This window comes from Aquarana catesbeiana, linkage group LG06, assembly GCF_042186555.1.
Source record: "Aquarana catesbeiana isolate 2022-GZ linkage group LG06, ASM4218655v1, whole genome shotgun sequence".
Classification (NCBI taxonomy): domain Eukaryota; kingdom Metazoa; phylum Chordata; class Amphibia; order Anura; family Ranidae; genus Aquarana; species Aquarana catesbeiana.
The window spans coordinates 58,478,494-58,495,849 of NC_133329.1; the positions used below are offsets into that span (position 1 = coordinate 58,478,494).

Sequence of the window (17,356 nt, forward strand, 5' to 3'; positions counted from 1 at the left end):
TATTCAGTCTTCTCTCCCTCTGTCCCCTCTGTGTATTCAGCCTTCTCCCCCTCTGTGTATTCAGTCTTCTCTCCCTCTGTCCCCTCTGTGTATTCAGTCTTCTCCCCCTCTGTCCCCTCTGTGTATTCAGTCTTCTCCCCCTCTGTCCCCTCTGTGTATTCAGTCTTCTCTCCCTCTGTCCCCTCTGTGTATTCAGTCTTCTCCCCGTCTGTCCCCTCTGTGTATTCAGTCTTCTCTCCCTCTGCCCCCTCTGTGTATTCAGTCTTCTCTCCCTCTGCCCCCTCTTTGTATTCAGTCTTCTCTCCCTCTGCCCCCTCTGTGTATTCAGTCTTCTCCCCCTCTGTCCCCTCTGTGTATTCAGTCTTCTCTCCCTCTGTCCCCTCTGTGTATTCAGTCTTCTCCCCCTCTGCCCCCTCTGTGTATTCAGTCTTCTCCCCCTCTGCCCCCTCTGTGTATTCAGTCTTCTCTCCCTCTGTCCCCTCTGTGTATTCAGTCTTCTCCCCCTCTGTCCCCTCTGTGTATTCAGTCTTCTCCCCCTCTGTCCCCTCTGTGTATTCAGTCTTCTCCCCCTCTGTCCCCTCTGTGTATTCAGTCTTCTCCCCCTCTGTCCCCTCTGTGTATTCAGTCTTCTCTCCCTCTGTCCCCTCTGTGTATTCAGTCTTCTCCCCCTCTGTCCCCTCTGTGTATTCAGTCTTCTCCCCCTCTGTCCCCTCTGTGTATTCAGTCTTCTCTCCCTCTGTCCCCTCTGTGTATTCAGTCTTCTCTCCCTCTCTGTATTCAGTCTTCTCTCCCTCTGTGTATTCAGTCTGCTCTCCCTCTGTCCCCTCTGTGTATTCAGTCTTCTCTCCCTCTGTGTATTCGGTCTTCTCTCCCTCTGTCCCCTCTGTGTATTCGGTCTTCTCTCCCTCTGTCCCCTCTGTGTATTCAGTCTTCTCTCCCTCTGTCCCCTCTGTGTATTCAGTCTTCTCTCCCTCTGTCCCCTCTGTGTATTCAGTCTTCTCCCCCTCTGTCCCCTCTGTGTATTCAGTCTTCTCTCCCTCTGTCCCCTCTGTGTATTCAGTCTTCTCCCCCTCTGTCCCCTCTGTGTATTCAGTCTTCTCTCCCTCTGTCCCCTCTGTGTATTCAGTCTTCTCCCCCTCTGTGTATTCAGTCTTCTCCCCCTCTGCCCCCTCTGTGTATTCAGTCTTCTCTCCCTCTGTCCCCTCTGTGTATTCAGTCTTCTCTCCCTCTGTCCCCTCTGTGTATTCAGTCTTCTCCCCCTCTGTCCCCTCTGTGTATTCAGTCTTCTCTCCCTCTGTCCCCTCTGTGTATTCAGTCTTCTCCCCCTCTGTCCCCTCTGTGTATTCAGTCTTCTCTCCCTCTGTCCCCTCTGTGTATTCAGTCTTCTCCCCCTCTGCCCCCTCTGTGTATTCAGTCTTCTCCCCCTCTGCCCCCTCTGTGTATTCAGTCTTCTCCCCCTCTGCCCCCTCTGTGTATTCAGTCTTCTCCCCCTCTGCCCCCTCTGTGTATTCAGTCTTCTCTCCCTCTGTCCCCTCTGTGTATTCAGTCTTCTCCCCCTCTGTCCCCTCTGTGTATTCAGTCTTCTCCCCCTCTGTCCCCTCTGTGTATTCAGTCTTCTCCCCCTCTGTCCCCTCTGTGTATTCAGTCTTCTCTCCCTCTGTCCCCTCTGTGTATTCAGTCTTCTCTTCCTCTGTGTATTCAGTCTTCTCTCCCTCTGTGTATTCAGTCTTCTCTCCCTCTGTGTATTCAGTATTCTCTCCCTCTGTCCCCTCTGTGTATTCAGTCTTCTCCCCCTCTGTCCCCTCTGTGTATTCAGTCTTCTCCCCCTCTGTGTATTCAGTCTTCTCTCCCTCTGTCCCCTCTGTGTATTCAGTCTTCTCTCCCTCTGTGTATTCAGTCTTCTCCCCCTCTGTCCCCTCTGTGTATTCAGTCTTCTCCCCCTCTGTCCCCTCTGTGTATTCAGTCTTCTCCCCCTCTGTCCCCTCTGTGTATTCAGTCTTCTCTCCCTCTGTCCCCTCTGTGTATTCAGTCTTCTCTCCCTCTGTCCCCTCTGTGTATTCAGTCTTCTCTCCCTCTGTGTATTCAGTCTTCTCTCTCTCTGTCCCCTCTGTGTATTCAGTCTTCTCCCCCTCTGTCCCCTCTGTGTATTCAGTCTTCTCTCTCTCTCTGTCCCCTCTGTGTATTCAGTCTTCTCCCCCTCTGTCCCCTCTGTGTATTCAGTCTTCTCCCCCTCTGTCCCCTCTGTGTATTCAGTCTTCTCCCCCTCTGTCCTCTCTGTGTATTCAGCCTTCTCTCCCTCTGTCCCCTCTGTGTATTCAGTCTTCTCTCCCTCTGTGTATTCAGTCTTCTCCCCCTCTGTCCCCTCTGTGTATTCAGTCTTCTCTCCCTCTGTCCCCTCTGTGTATTCAGTCTTCTCCCCCTCTGTCCCCTCTGTGTATTCAGTCTTCTCCCCCTCTGCCCCCTCTGTGTATTCAGTCTTCTCTCCCTCTGTGTATTCAGTCTTCTCTCCCTCTGTGTATTCAGTCTTCTCTCCCTCTGTCCCCTCTGTGTATTCAGTCTTCTCTCCCTCTGTGTATTCAGTCTTCTCTCCCTCTGTGTATTCAGTCTTCTCTCCCTCTATCCCCTCTGTGTATTCAGTCTTCTCCCCCTCTGTCCCCTCTGTGTATTCAGTCTTCTCTCCCTCTGTCCCCTCTGTGTATTCAGTCTTCTCCCCCTCTGTCCCCTCTGTGTATTCAGTCTTCTCCCCCTCTGTGTATTCAGTCTTCTCCCCCTCTGCCCCCTCTGTGTATTCAGTCTTCTCTCCCTCTGTGTATTCGGTCTTCTCTCCCTCTGTGTATTCAGTCTTCTCTCCCTCTGTCCCCTCTGTGTATTCAGTCTTCTCTCCCTCTGTCCCCTCTGTGTATTCAGTCTTCTCTCCCTCTGTCCCCTCTGTGTATTCAGTCTTCTCTCCCTCTGTCCCCTCTGTGTATTCAGTCTTCTCTCCCTCTGTCCCCTCTGTGTATTCAGTCTTCTCCCCCTCTGTGTATTCAGCCTTCTCCCCCTCTGTGTATTCAGCCTTCTCCCCCTCTGTGTATTCAGTCTTCTCTCCCTCTGTCCCCTCTGTGTATTCAGTCTTCTCCCCCTCTGTCCCCTCTGTGTATTCAGTCTTCTCTCCCTCTGCCCCCTCTGTGTATTCAGTCTTCTCTCCCTCTGCCCCCTCTGTGTATTCAGTCTTCTCTCCCTCTGTCCCCTCTGTGTATTCAGTCTTCTCCCCCTCTGTGTATTCAGCCTTCTCCCCCTCTGTGTATTCAGCCTTCTCCCCCTCTGTGTATTCAGTCTTCTCTCCCTCTGTCCCCTCTGTGTATTCAGTCTTCTCCCCCTCTGTCCCCTCTGTGTATTCAGTCTTCTCTCCCTCTGCCCCCTCTGTGTATTCAGTCTTCTCTCCCTCTGCCCCCTCTGTGTATTCAGTCTTCTCTCCCTCTGTGTTTTCAGTCTTCTCTCCCTCTGTCCCCTCTGTGTATTCAGTCTTCTCTCCCTCTGTCCCCTCTGTGTATTCAGTCTTCTCTCCCTCTGTCCCCTCTGTGTATTCAGTCTTCTCTCCCTCTGTCCCCTCTGTGTATTCAGTCTTCTCTCCCTCTGTCCCCTCTGTGTATTCAGTCTTCTCTCCCTCTGTCCCCTCTGTGTATTCAGTCTTCTCTCCCTCTGTCCCCTCTGTGTATTCAGTCTTCTCCCCCTCTGTCCCCTCTGTGTATTCAGTCTTCTCTCCCTCTGCCCCCTCTGTGTATTCAGTCTTCTCCCCCTCTGTGTATTCAGTCTTCTCCCCCTCTGTCCCCTCTGTGTATTCAGTCTTCTCTCCCTCTGTCCCCTCTGTGTATTCAGTCTTCTCTCCCTCTGTCCCCTCTGTGTATTCAGTCTTCTCTCCCTCTGTCCCCTCTGTGTATTCAGTCTTCTCCCCCTCTGTGTATTCAGTCTTCTCCCCCTCTGCCCCCTCTGTGTATTCAGTCTTCTCTCCCTCTGTCCCCTCTGTGTATTCAGTCTTCTCTCCCTCTGTCCCCTCTGTGTATTCAGTCTTCTCCCCCTATGTGTATTCAGTCTTCTCCCCCTCTGTCCCCTCTGTGTATTCAGTCTTCTCCCCCTCTGTCCCCTCTGTGTATTCAGTCTTCTCCCCCTCTGTCCCCTCTGTGTATTCAGTCTTCTCTCCCTCTGTCCCCTCTGTGTATTCAGTCTTCTCCCCCTCTGTCCCCTCTGTGTATTCAGTCTTCTCTCCCTCTGTCCCCTCTGTGTATTCAGTCTTCTCTCCCTCTGTCCCCTCTGTGTATTCAGTCTTCTCCCCCTCTGTGTATTCAGTCTGCTCTCCCTCTGTGTATTCAGTCTGCTCTCCCTCTGTGTATTCAGTCTTCTCTCCCTCTGTGTATTCAGTCTGCTCTCCCTCTGTGTATTCAGTCTGCTCTCCCTCTGTCCCCTCTGTGTATTCAGTCTTCTCTCCCTCTGTGTATTCAGTCTGCTCTCCCTCTGTCCCCTCTGTGTATTCAGTCTTCTCTCCCTCTGTCCCCTCTGTGTATTCAGTCTTCTCTCCCTCTGTGTATTCGGTCTTCTCTCCCTCTGTCCCCTCTGTGTATTCAGTCTTCTCTCCCTCTGTGTATTCAGTCTTCTCTCCCTCTGTCCCCTCTGTGTATTCAGTCTTCTCTCCCTCTGTGTATTCAGTCTTCTCTCCCTCTGTTCCCTCTGTGTATTCAGTCTTCTCTCCCTCTGTGTATTCAGTCTTCTCTCCCTCTGCCCCCTCTGTGTATTCAGTCTTCTCTCCCTCTGTGTATTCAGTCTTCTCTCCCTCTGTGTATTCAGTCTTCTCTCCCTCTGTCCCCTCTGTGTATTCAGTCTTCTCTCCCTCTGTGTATTCAGTCTTCTCTCCCTCTGTGTATTCAGTCTTCTCTCCCTCTTTCCCCATCTGTGTATTCAGTCTTCTCTCTCTCTGTCCCCATCTGTGTATTCAGTCTTCTCTCTCTCTGTCCCCATCTGTGTATTCAGTCTTCTCCCCCTCTGTCCCCATCTGTGTATTCAGTCTTCTCTCTCTCTGTCCCCATCTGTGTATTCAGTCTTCTCCCCCTCTGTCCCCTCTGTGTATTCAGTCTTCTCTCCCTCTGTGTATTCAGTCTTCTCCCCCTCTGTCCCCTCTGTGTATTCAGTCTTCTCTCCCTCTGTCCCCTCTGTGTATTCAGTCTTCTCTCCCTCTTTCCCCATCTGTGTATTCAGTCTTCTCTCTCTCTGTCCCCATCTGTGTATTCAGTCTTCTCTCTCTCTGTCCCCATCTGTGTATTCTTTCTTCTCTCTCTCTGTCCCCATCTGTGTATTCAGTCTTCTCCCCCTCTGTCCCCTCTGTGTATTCAGTCTTCTCCCCCTCTGTGTATTCAGTCTTCTCCCCCTCTGTCCCCTCTGTGTATTCAGTCTTCTCCCCCTCTGTCCCCTCTGTGTATTCAGTCTTCTCTCCCTCTGTCCCCTCTGTGTATTCAGTCTTCTCTCCCTCTGTGTATTCAGTCTTCTCCCCCTCTGTCCCCTCTGTGTATTCAGTCTTCTCCCCCTCTGTCCCCTCTGTGTATTCAGTCTTCTCCCCCTCTGTCCCCTCTGTGTATTCAGTCTTCTCTCCCTCTGTCCCCTCTGTGTGTTCAGTCTTCTCTCCCTCTGTGTATTCAGTCTTCTCTCCCTCTGTCCCCTCTGTGTGTTCAGTCTTCTCTCCCTCTGTGTATTCAGTCTTCTCCCCCTCTGTCCCCTCTGTGTATTCAGTCTTCTCCCCCTCTGTCCCCTCTGTGTATTCAGTCTTCTCTCCCTCTGTCCCCTCTGTGTATTCAGTCTTCTCTCCCTCTGTCCCCTCTGTGTATTCAGTCTTCTCCCCCCTCTGTCCCCTCTGTGTATTCAGTCTTCTCCCCCTCTGTGTATTCAGTCTTCTCTCCCTCTGTCCCCTCTGTGTATTCAGTCTTCTCTCCCTCTGTCCCCTCTGTGTATTCAGTCTTCTCTCCCTCTGCCCCCTCTGTGTATTCAGTCTTCTCCCCCTCTGTGTATTCAGTCTTCTCCCCCTCTGTCCCCTCTGTGTATTTAGTCTTCTCTCCCTCTGTCCCCTTTGTGTATTCAGTCTTCTCCCCCTCTGTCCCCTCTGTGTATTCAGTCTTCTCTCCCTCTGTGTATTCAGTCTTCTCCCCCTCTGTCCCCTCTGTGTATTCAGTCTTCTCTCCCTCTGTGTATTCAGTCTTCTCTCTCTCTGTCCCCTCTGTGTATTCAGTCTTCTCTCCCTCTGTGTATTCAGTCTTCTCTCCCTCTGTGTATTCAGTCTTCTCTCCCTCTGTGTATTCAGTCTTCTCTCCCTCTGTGTATTCAGTCTTCTCCCCCTCTGTCCCCTCTGTGTATTCAGTCTTCTCCCCCTCTGTCCCCTCTGTGTATTCAGTCTTCTCCCCCTCTGTCCCCTCTGTGTATTCAGTCTTCTCTCCCTTTGTCCCCTCTGTGTATTCCGTCTTCTCCCCCTCTGTCCTCTCTGTGTATTCAGTCTTCTCTCCCTCTGTCCCCTCTGTGTATTCAGTCTTCTCTCCCTCTGTGTATTCAGTCTTCTCCCCCTCTGTGTATTCAGTCTTCTCACCTTCTTCTCCACCATTACAGGCACTCACTGTCCCGGCCTCCACCGTGTCGGTCTCTGAGCTGACTATCCCTCTTCCTGGGATTATATTTCTCTCGGTCTCATTATATCTCATTGTTCTGCTCTTCCTCCTCCTCATCCACCAATGTTTCCAGGTGAGTTCTGCGCCCCGTCCTCAGTCCTCAGTTCTCAGTCCTCAGTCCTCCTTCTTAGTGGATGTAGGTCAGTAGGTTTATGTGGACATTTCTGATAGAAGGTGTTCTGTAGGAAATTGCATGTTACATATTGAAATCTATTTTCAGCCAAACATATTATTTTAGTTTTAGAATAGAATGCTGATGAGTTATAGAACCCCTGTCAGTTTTTTTCTGTCTGCCTCATCAGATATATTTCTGAACTTCCTGCACTTGTCACAATGGTGTAACTGTGGAATGGCAGGGATTATCCATTGGGTACAAATACAGAAATACAAATCAGACAGAGGTACTAACCCCTCTACACTCCAAAACTTAAAAAAAAAATAAGCATATGCATACACTTAAGAACAGAACCTGAGGATACGTGTGTCTGTGCATGTTTATTTATTTTTCCTCTCTTTATGTTTGTGTGGTTTCAATAGGTTTTTTTTTGTCTTTCTTTTCCAGGCTCAGGGTTGCTGCCCGTGTTGTATGGGGTGGCAGAAAGTGGGCGATTGGGGGTTCTGTGATGCCTGTGAGAGCTGCGCCCAGTCCTGTGACTGCAGAGTCCCCACCACCACCCAGTGCATGGACAACTGCTGTCCCTCCCAGCCGGTGAGCGCGGCGTTGTACGCCATCTGTCATTATTCAGGGCACTGCTGCCCTCCATGTCCTTTTGTTATCACTTAATGTAGCCTTGCACGGTTCTACCGGCTCTTCTTCTCGACTGAAATGGCTTACTCTGATTTCTCTGCACACTGTGAGCTTCTCACAATGTGCATTAGAATGCGTATTAAGTCAGAGCCTCCTTTCCTTGCTGGAGGCTAAACTAGACTCATAGGATGGGCCCCTGGCATTGCTTGGTACAGAGGAGATGTGTGGGCTGTATTAGGATCATGTGTGGGGATGATGGGCCATTTGCCATTGCAGTGTACAGGGGTAATGTGTGGGCTGTACTAGGATCACAGGTCTGGGTAAAGGGCCATTGGCAGGGTTGGGTACAATGATGAAATGCAGGCTATACCTGGATGATTGGTGTATACGACCAGCCATAGTCATTGTTGGGTACAGGAGTGATAGGCAGGCTATGCCAGGATCGTTGGTGTAGGTGATGTGCCATTACCATTTCTGGGTATATGGGTTGTACTAGGATCATGGAGCGGGCCATTGGTACTGCTGGGTACAGGGGTAATGTATGGGTTGTACTAGGGTCATTAGTGTTGGTGATGGGCCATTGGCATTGCTGGGTATAGGGTTGGTGTATAGGCTGTACTAGGATCACGGAGAGGGCCATTTGGTATTGATAGGTACAAAGGTAATGTATGGGCTGTGCTAGGATCATAGGGGGTCATTGGCATTGCTGGGTACAGGGGTAATGTATGGGCTGTATTAGGATCATAGGGAGGGCCATTGGTATTGATGGGTACAGGGGTAATGCATGGGCTGTATTAGGATCATGGGGAGGGCCATTGGTACGGATGGGTACAGGGGTAATGCATGGGCTGTATTAGGATCATAAGGAGGTCCATTGTTATTGATGGGTACAGGGGTAATGTATGGGCTGTATTAGGATCATAGGGAGGGCCATTGGTATTGCTGGGTACAGGGGTAATGTATGGGCTGTATTAGGATCATAGGGAGGGCCATTGGTATTGATGGGTACAGGGGTAATGTATGGGATGTATTAGGATCATAGGGAGGGCCATTGGTATTGCTGGGTACAGGGGTAATGTATGGGCTGTATTAGGATCACGGAGAGGGCCATTGGTATTGCTGGGTACAGGGGTAATGTATGGGCTGTATTAGGATCACGGAGAGGGCCATTGGTATTGATGGGTACAGGGGTAATGTATGGGATGTATTAGGATCATAGGGAGGGCCATTGGTATTGATGGGCACAGGGGTAATGTATGGGATGTATTAGGATCACGGAGAGGGCCATTGGTATTGATGAGCACAGGGGTAATATATGGGCTGTATTAGGGTCATAGAGAGGGCCATTGGTATTGATGGGTACAGGGGTAATGTATGGGCTGTATTAGGATCACGGAGAGGGCCATTGGTATTGCTGGGTACAGGGGTAATGTATGGGCTGTATTAGGATCACGGAGAGGGCCATTGGTATTGATGGGTACAGGGGTAATGTATGGGATGTATTAGGATCATAGGGAGGGCCATTGGTATTGATGGGCACAGGGGTAATGTATGGGATGTATTAGGATCACGGAGAGGGCCATTGGTATTGATGAGCACAGGGGTAATATATGGGCTGTATTAGGGTCATAGAGAGGGCCATTGGTATTGATGGGTACAGGGGTAATGTATGGGCTGTATTTGGATCATAGGGGGGGGGGGGGGCATTGGTATTGCTGGGTACAGGGGTGATATGCAGGCTGTATAAGGATGAAGGGGTTGGGTGAACAAATACGATTGTTGGGGTCTCCAGGTATAGACACTTTCGGGTTGAGAGGTCATGCTGGTACTTTTGGTTCTCCACGCGGAATATTATCCTGTTTCTTGATGTAGATGATTCCCACAATGACCGCTTTGCTCATAAAACCTTCTTCTCTCCTGCTTTGTCCCTCCAGACATGCTCTGGCTTCCGTGACGTCTCCTGCTGCCCTTGTGGCTTCGCCTGTGTTTACCAGCCCCCTGACTGTAGCATCATCAACTGCATCTGCTGTGAGATTAAACTGCGGTGACAAGGACAGGGATCCACCCTCCTCCTATAAATGTCAAACAAGGGAAGCAGCATTGTCCTCAAATGTCATTGTGCCTGTCTGTCCTCCCAGAATCCTTTGCAGCCTGGCTGCTGCTGCTGATGGTGTTGCTATTTTCTCAGGTTCCTGCAGAGGGCAGCCCAGAGTCACATGTGCGTCCAAACACTCCGCCATACATCTGTACGCTGTGTCCATAGTGCCTACACATCAGTCTGTCCTCCTAGATCTGTGGAAACCCGACAGTGACTTGTGACACTCCTCTAATCTGGTATAAAAGAGAAACCTTAAAGAAAATCCATGCTGTGCCCATGTCAGACAAAACAACAGGTTCACTTTGATGCCCCTCCCCCACCCCAGCAGCACATACTTACCTTTCCCTCGCTCAGCAGTCACAATACTCATCCACTATGAGGCCGCATGGTGCTCAACCCATGTGACAGTGCTGGTGCTGGTGATTGGTCAAGCGCTGTCACAGTCCTGAGCTTATACAGGTGCCTTTCTGTTTCATTGGAGTTTTATTTTTTTAGGTTTACAGGACAATCATTGCCAATCATGGGAACGGAAAGTGTCCCTGAAAGTTCCAACATGATGGGTGGAGGTCCCAGATAAGTTCTAGGATGTGATGATAACTGGGGTAAGAGATGGGACAAAGGAGGGAAAGAGAGGAGGGGGGATGGGTAGGAGAGAAGGGGGGATGGAGTTGGGGCAAGGGGAGGAAAAAATGGGGATGGGAAAGAAAGGGGGGGGGGGGGGTAGGGGGAAGAAGGTGAGGAGGGGGATTAGATTGGGAGAAGGGGAGGGGGATTTGGGTTGGGTGTGGAAGGGGAGGAGAGAATAAGGGACGGGGGTGGGAAGGAGTGGAGAGGATGGGGAACTAAAGGTGAGTAAGGGGATTGGGTTGGGAGAAGGGGGATAGGGTTGGGGGAAGGGGTGGAGAGAAGGGGGGGATAGGGTTGGGGGAAGGGGTGGAGAGAAGGGGGGGATAGGGTTGGGGGAAGGGGTGGAGAGAAGGGGGGATAGGGTTGGGGGAAGGGGTGGAGAGAAGGGGGGGATAGGGTTGGGGGAAGGGGTGGAGAGAAGGGGGGGATAGGGTTGGGGGAAGGTGTGGAGAGAAGGGGGGGATAGGGTTGGGGGAAGGGGTGGAGAGAAGGGGGGGATAGGGTTGGGGGAAGGGGTGGAGAGAAGGGGGGGATAGGGTTGGGGGAAGGGGTGGAGAGAAGAGGGATAGGGGTGGAGAGAAGGGGGGACAGGATTGGGGGAAGGGGTGGAGAGAAGGGGGGGTAGGGTTGGGGGAAGGGGTGGAGAGAAGGGGGGACAGGGTTGGGGGAAGGGGTGGAGAGAAGGGGGGGACAGGGTTGGGGGAAGGGGTGGAGAGAAGGGGGGACAGGGTTGGGGGAAGGGGTGGAGAGAAGGGGGGACAGGGTTGGGGGAAGGGGTGGAGAGAAGGGGGGACAGGGTTGGGGGAAGGGGTGGAGAGAAGAGGGATAGGGTTGGGGGAAGGGGTGGAGAGAAGAGGGATAGGGGTGGAGAGAAGGGGGGACAGGATTGGGGGAAGGGGTGGAGAGAAGGGGGGGTAGGGTTGGGGGAAGGGGTGGAGAGAAGGGGGGTAGGGTTGGGGGAAGGGGGGACAGGGTTGGGGGAAGGGGTGGAGAGAAGAGGGATAGGGTTGGGGGAAGGGGTGAAGAGAAGGGGGGATAGGGTTGGGGGAAGGGGTGGAGAGAAGGGGGGACAGGGTTGGGGGAAGGGGTGGAGAGAAGAGGGATAGGGTTGGGGGAAGGGGTGAAGAGAAGGGGGGATAGGGTTGGGGGAAGGGGTGGAGAGAAGGGGGGACAGGGTTGGGGGAAGGGGTGGAGAGAAGAGGGATAGGGTTGGGGGAAGGGGTGGAGAGAAGGGGGGATAGGGTTGGGGGAAGGGGGGACAGGATTGGGGGAAGGGGTGGAGAGAAGGGGGGACAGGGTTGGGGGAAGGGGTGGAGAGAAGGGGGGGATAGGGTTGGGGGAAGGGGTGGAGAGAAGGGGGGGTAGGGTTGGGGGAAGGGGTGGAGAGAAGGGGGGACAGGGTTGGGGGAAGGGGGGACAGGGTTGGGGGAAGGGGTGGAGAGAAGGGGGGACAGGGTTGGGGGAAGGGGTGGAGAGAAGAGGGATAGGGTTGGGGGAAGGGGTGGAGAGAAGGGGGGATAGGGTTGGGGGAAGGGGGGACAGGATTGGGGGAAGGGGTGGAGAGAAGGGGGGGTAGGGTTGGGGGAAGGGGGGACAGGGTTGGGGGAAGGGGTGGAGAGAAGAGGGATAGGGTTGGGGGAAGGGGTGAAGAGAAGGGGGGATAGGGTTGGGGGAAGGGGGGACAGGGTTGGGGGAAGGGGTGGAGAGAAGGGGGGACAGGGTTGGGGGAAGGGGTGGAGAGAAGGGGGGACAGGGTTGGGGGAAGGGGAGGAGAGAAGGGGGTGATGGAGTAGGAGATGTGAGGAGGGGGATTAGATTTGGAAAAGGGGAGAGGAGTAGGGGAAGGGGGTTGGGGGGGGGGAGGAGAGAAGGGGAGGTGAGTAGAGGGATTGGGTTGAGGGAATGGAGACATCCACATGACTAAGCTCCAGGGGGCAGAGCGAAATGCGTTGGGGGTGTGGCCTGGTGGGAGCCCAGGCTGAGGTTGTCACTCTCATCACTTACCACTAGATTTCATGGATGTGCGGCACTAAGGAGTCTTTCCAATTTTACCTCCAGGGAAGGGGAGGAGAGGGCTGAGGAGGGGGTTGGGGTAGGAGGAAGGGAAAAGAGGTGAGGAGAAACAAATTAAGAAGAAGAGAAGAAAAACGGGTAGGGGGATGCGATTCGGGGAATTCCCCAGCATTTAAAATTGAAATCAATAATATTGCAGTTTAGTGATCAGTAGGTTGCGAATATGATATTCGGTGTTGCCAAACTTTTTAGAATGGATCATATGTATCTTTTAGGTTGGCCATTGGTTGTCAGTGACGTGGTGCTTTTACTTTTTCTTGCTGGCAGCGAGGAGCAAAGCAGAGATGAGTATGTGCAGCTGGATGGGGGGTCATCATAGAGAAACTCATAGGACGGGCAGACGGAGTGCAGACTATTTGTGTTCTCTTTTTATTTTTATACTCTGTGTGTGAGATTCATATTATTGTTTTTGAAATATATTTTTGTATGTGTTTTTATATAAACGTATTATTTTTAAATGTGCATCATTGACGTGTCTTTCACAAATCTCCGATGAGTACATGAAGCTGTCCTACACAAGCAGCCTTTTATGGGTTTAGGCCTTTGACCGGCAGCGAGATAGAAATCTTCTACCTCCGTGGTATTAAGACCTCCACCTGCCGGTTTATCTGTCCAGTTTGCTCAGTAATGAAAGGGTAACATTGTAACCAGTCGCTGGTAAACTTCTACAATGATCCATTGACCAGTCTCTCCATACCTCCAAGTGATGTGTTCTCATTGGGTAGAGAGCTCTGTATTAGTCCAGCATATCAAAATGTAAATAAATGGTGTCACCACTACAGACAGCAGACCAAAAGCTCAGAATTAAATCCCTACTACATTTTTTTTTAATACCCCCCCCCCCCCCATTCCCCTGGGAACTGACTAAAAAACAGGCTGCAATACTCCTCTACAATCCGGAATTGAGTTGTACCTTCACCACTCTGCCACAAGATGTCCTCAGTCTTCCAAGTGCAGCCCAGAGGACTGACTGCAGGGTGTCAGAGCTCCGCCCCCTGAGGGGAATTAACCATCACACCGACATGAGGACCACTTATTCTGCAGGAGAGTCATGGAGGACGAGGAGCTTGCAGCCCCATGTTACCGTCTGGAAGACTTCTGGAAAAGGTAAGTAAAAAAACAAATATTAAAAAAACTCGGATCAATCACCATTTTTCCCTTTGCTGCCCACATGAACAGGGCTTTAGCTCACTGTACATGTTACAATCTGACTATACATACTCTTTACCAGTGCCCTCCAAACTGCGGCCCGTGGGCTTTTGCTTGCCTTAAGCTGCCCCTTAGGGCGCTATTCCTCCCACTGACACCAATGATGGGTCACTATTCCTCCCACTGACACCAATGATGGGTCACTATTCCTCCTACTGATACCAATGATGGGGCACTATTCTTCCACTGACACCAATGATGGGTCACTATTCCTCCCACTGACACCAATGATGGTGCACTATTCCTCCTACTGATGTCAATAATGGGGCACTATTCCTCCCACTGATATCAATGATGGGGCACTATTCCTCCCACTGATATCAATGATGGGGCACTATTCCTCCACTGACACCAATGATGTGGCACTATTCCTCCCACTGATACCAATAATGGGGCACTATTCCTCCCACTGATATCAATGATGGGGCACTATTCCTCCCACTGATATCAATGATGGGGCACTATTCCTCCCACTGATATCAATGATGGGGCACTATTCCTCCCACTGATATCAATGATGGGGCACTATTCCTCCCACTGATCTCAATGATGGGGCACTATTCCTCTCACTGACACCAATGATGGGTCACTATTCCTCCCACTTACACCAATGATGTGGCACTATTCCTCCCACTGATACCAATAATGGGGCACTATTCCTCCCACTGATATCAATGATGGGGCACTATTCCTCCCACTGACACCAATGATGTGGCACTATTCCTCCCACTGACACCAATGATGGGGCACTATTCCTCCCACTGACACCAATGATGTGGCACTATTCCTCCCACTGATACCAATAATGGGGCACTATTCCTCCCACTGATATCAATGATGGGACACTATTCCTCCCACTAATACCAATGATGTGGATTATATTTCCCACTGACACCAACGATGGGGCTTTAAATCCTTCCACTAATACCAATTATTGGGATTATTCCTCCCACTGACGCCAATATGGGGCACTATCCACACTCCGGCCCTCCTAAAGTCTGAAGGACAGTAAATTGTCCCTTTGCTTGGAAAGTTTGGAGACCTCGGCTCTTTATAATCGACTTAAGATTCATTAAAATCGTGTAATATGGGAACCTACCTAATATAGCCAATCAATTTGTATCCAATCAGGTAGGTCCTTACACTACATACTTATTGGTAGATGTGAAGGAGGTTGTACAATCAGACTGTAACTGTGTGGGGAGCTTTAGGATTGGCCATACAATCAGATTGTACAATCTCTGTGCAATCCCTTTAAGATTTAGCAAAACACAATAAAAATCCCCGACCTGTAATAATCTGAAACTGGCCATACACGGTACAGTCAGGCTTCAAAACCTCGGGGTTCTCTCCATTGAGGTGAATATTACAAAGTGCATTGGCGTGTGCTACTTTAATGTGTGTGTGTGTGTATGTGTATATATATATATACCCACACACATATATTGGGTCTGTGGGGTTCATTATTGAGTTGGCCCACCCTTTGCAGCTATAACAGCTTCAACTCTTCTGGGAAGGCCGTCCACAAGGTTTAGGAGTGTGTCTATGGGAATGTTTGACCATTCTTCCAGAAGCGGATTTGTGAGGTCAGGCACTGATGTTGGATGAGAAGTCCTGGCTCGCAGTCTCCGCTCTAATTCATAGCAAAGGTGTTCTATCAGATTGAGGTCAGGACTCTGTGCAGGCCAGTCAAGTTCCTCCACCCCAAACTCGCTGATCCATGAACTTTATGGACCTTGCTTTGTGCACTGGTGTGCAGTCATGTTGGAACAGGAAGGGGCCATCCCCAGACTGCTCCCACAAAATTGGGAGCATGAAATTGTCCAAAATGTCTTGGTATGCTGACGCCTTAAGAGTTCCCTTCACTGCAACTAAGGGGCCAAGCCCAACCCCTGAAAAACAACCCCACCCCATAATCCCCCCTCCACCAAATGATTTGGATCAGTGCACAAAGCAGGGTCTATAAAGAAATGGATGAGTGAGTTTGGGGTGGAGGAACTTGACTGGCCTGCACAGAGTCCTGACCTCAACCAGATAGAACACCATTGGGATGAATTAGAGCGGAGACTGCGAGCCAGACCTTCTCGTCCAACATCAGTGCCTGACCTCACAAATGCTCTCCTGGAAGAATGGTCAAACATTCCCATAGACACACTCCTAAACCTTGTGGACGGCCTTCCCAGAAGAGTTGAAGCTGTTATAGCTGCAAAGGGTGGACCAACTCAATATTGAACCCTACGGACTAAGACTGGATACCATTAAAGTGCATGTGTGTATAAAGGCAGGTGTCCCAATACTTTTGGCAATTTAGTGTATGTGTGAAATTTATATATACATATACATTTTTATTTTTTTTCAAAATTTGTGATAATAGTTGAGCTAAAGCGCAAAGGTATGACCTCCAACTTTATATTTACCAACAAGAGCTATGTAATGTGAGAGAAGGTATTGGAAGGTTGGATCAAGCACTAATTATTGGCTGCAGGGATTTAAAATGTACTAAAAATTTGTTCCTTGTTTTCAATTATCAAGTTATTCACCCACTAACTCTTTCATGGAGCCCGGATAGCTCAGTCGGTAGAGCATCAGACTTTTAATCTGAGGGTCCAGGGTTCAAGTCCCTGTTCGGGCGGCTCCTAAATCTTTTCTTTAATTTAAAATCAAAGTAGAATTCATTGCGTATATGTCTTTAAACGCTTGTTATGACACTTTCCTGCATTTTAATAATTATTATTTTTTTTTACTTTCAAGTTCATATTTTTTTACTATAGATTTTCTTTGATTCCCTGTATATATATATATATTTATATGTTTTTCATGAAATGAGCCAGCAGGTGGCGCTGCGGAGTTGACGCCTGCAGTGTTCTATCAGTTGTATCAAGGACAATTGTGCACAGTGTAGCTGGAAGCTCTGCTAGCTAATTTAATTATAGTGTCATTGATTTTCTCATCCCTACGCCAAGCTATTACTTATTACCAGCATCTAAAGCTGCCCTAAAGAGATTTTAAATCTGCACAGTAACATTTATATATTATTTCATAAGAAATTTTTTATACCATTTTTTTTTCAGCTGGCCATGAATTGTGCATTTGTAATGATTATGCATTTTAACTCCTTATTTAAACAAATGTGTGTATGTATGTGTGTGTGTGTGTCTGTGTGTGTGTGTATGTATGTATGTATGTGTGTGTATGTATGTATGTGTGTGTGTGTGTATATGTATGTATATATATATATATATATATATATATATATATATATATATATATATATATATATATATATATATATATATATATATATATATATATATGTATATGTGTGTGTGTGTGTGTGTGTGTGTGTGTGTGTGTGTGTGTTTATGTGTGTGTATATATATATATGTCATGTCCTCACATACAGAGAAAGAGAATAGTACTCGGAGAAGACAAGGACACAGGGACAGCTGGGAGGTCAGAGGTTAACTCACCAGAGACCACTTATGTCCCTTCCACTCACCAGAGCCGATAAATATAGAATAAGAGGTCTTCATCCTACAGCAAACCATGTGCATACATACAGATCATATTATACAACATATATATATATATATAAAACACATACAAACATTCATACATACATGACTGCAGATACACACACATCGACTGATTGTATAACTTACATGACACACACTGTATATCAACTGATCATATACATACATTAAACATACAGTGCCTTGAAAAAGTATTCAAACCCCTCGAAATTTTCCACATTTCGTCATGTTACAACCAAAAATGTAAATGTATTTTATTGGGATTTTAGGTGATAGACCAACACAAAGTGGCTCATAATTGTCAAGTGGAAGGAAAATTATAAATGGGTTTCCAACATTTTTTACAAATAAATATGTGAGAAGTGTGGGGGGTACATTTGTGTTCAGC

General features: G+C 49.3%; 1 protein-coding gene across 1 annotated transcript in view; it reads left to right on the forward strand.

The window, feature by feature from the left end:
- Positions 1-10,179, forward strand: part of LOC141148481 (uncharacterized) — a 69,179-nt gene extending 59,000 nt beyond the window's left edge. Inside the window, exons 3-5 of the mRNA XM_073635991.1 lie at positions 6,622-6,753; positions 7,243-7,389; positions 9,363-10,179. Of these exons, the coding sequence (XP_073492092.1) occupies positions 6,622-6,753; positions 7,243-7,389; positions 9,363-9,476 (393 nt within the window). The 3' untranslated portion in view covers positions 9,477-10,179. The remainder of the gene's footprint in view (positions 1-6,621; positions 6,754-7,242; positions 7,390-9,362) is intronic.
- The last annotated feature ends 7,177 nt before the right edge of the window (positions 10,180-17,356 follow it).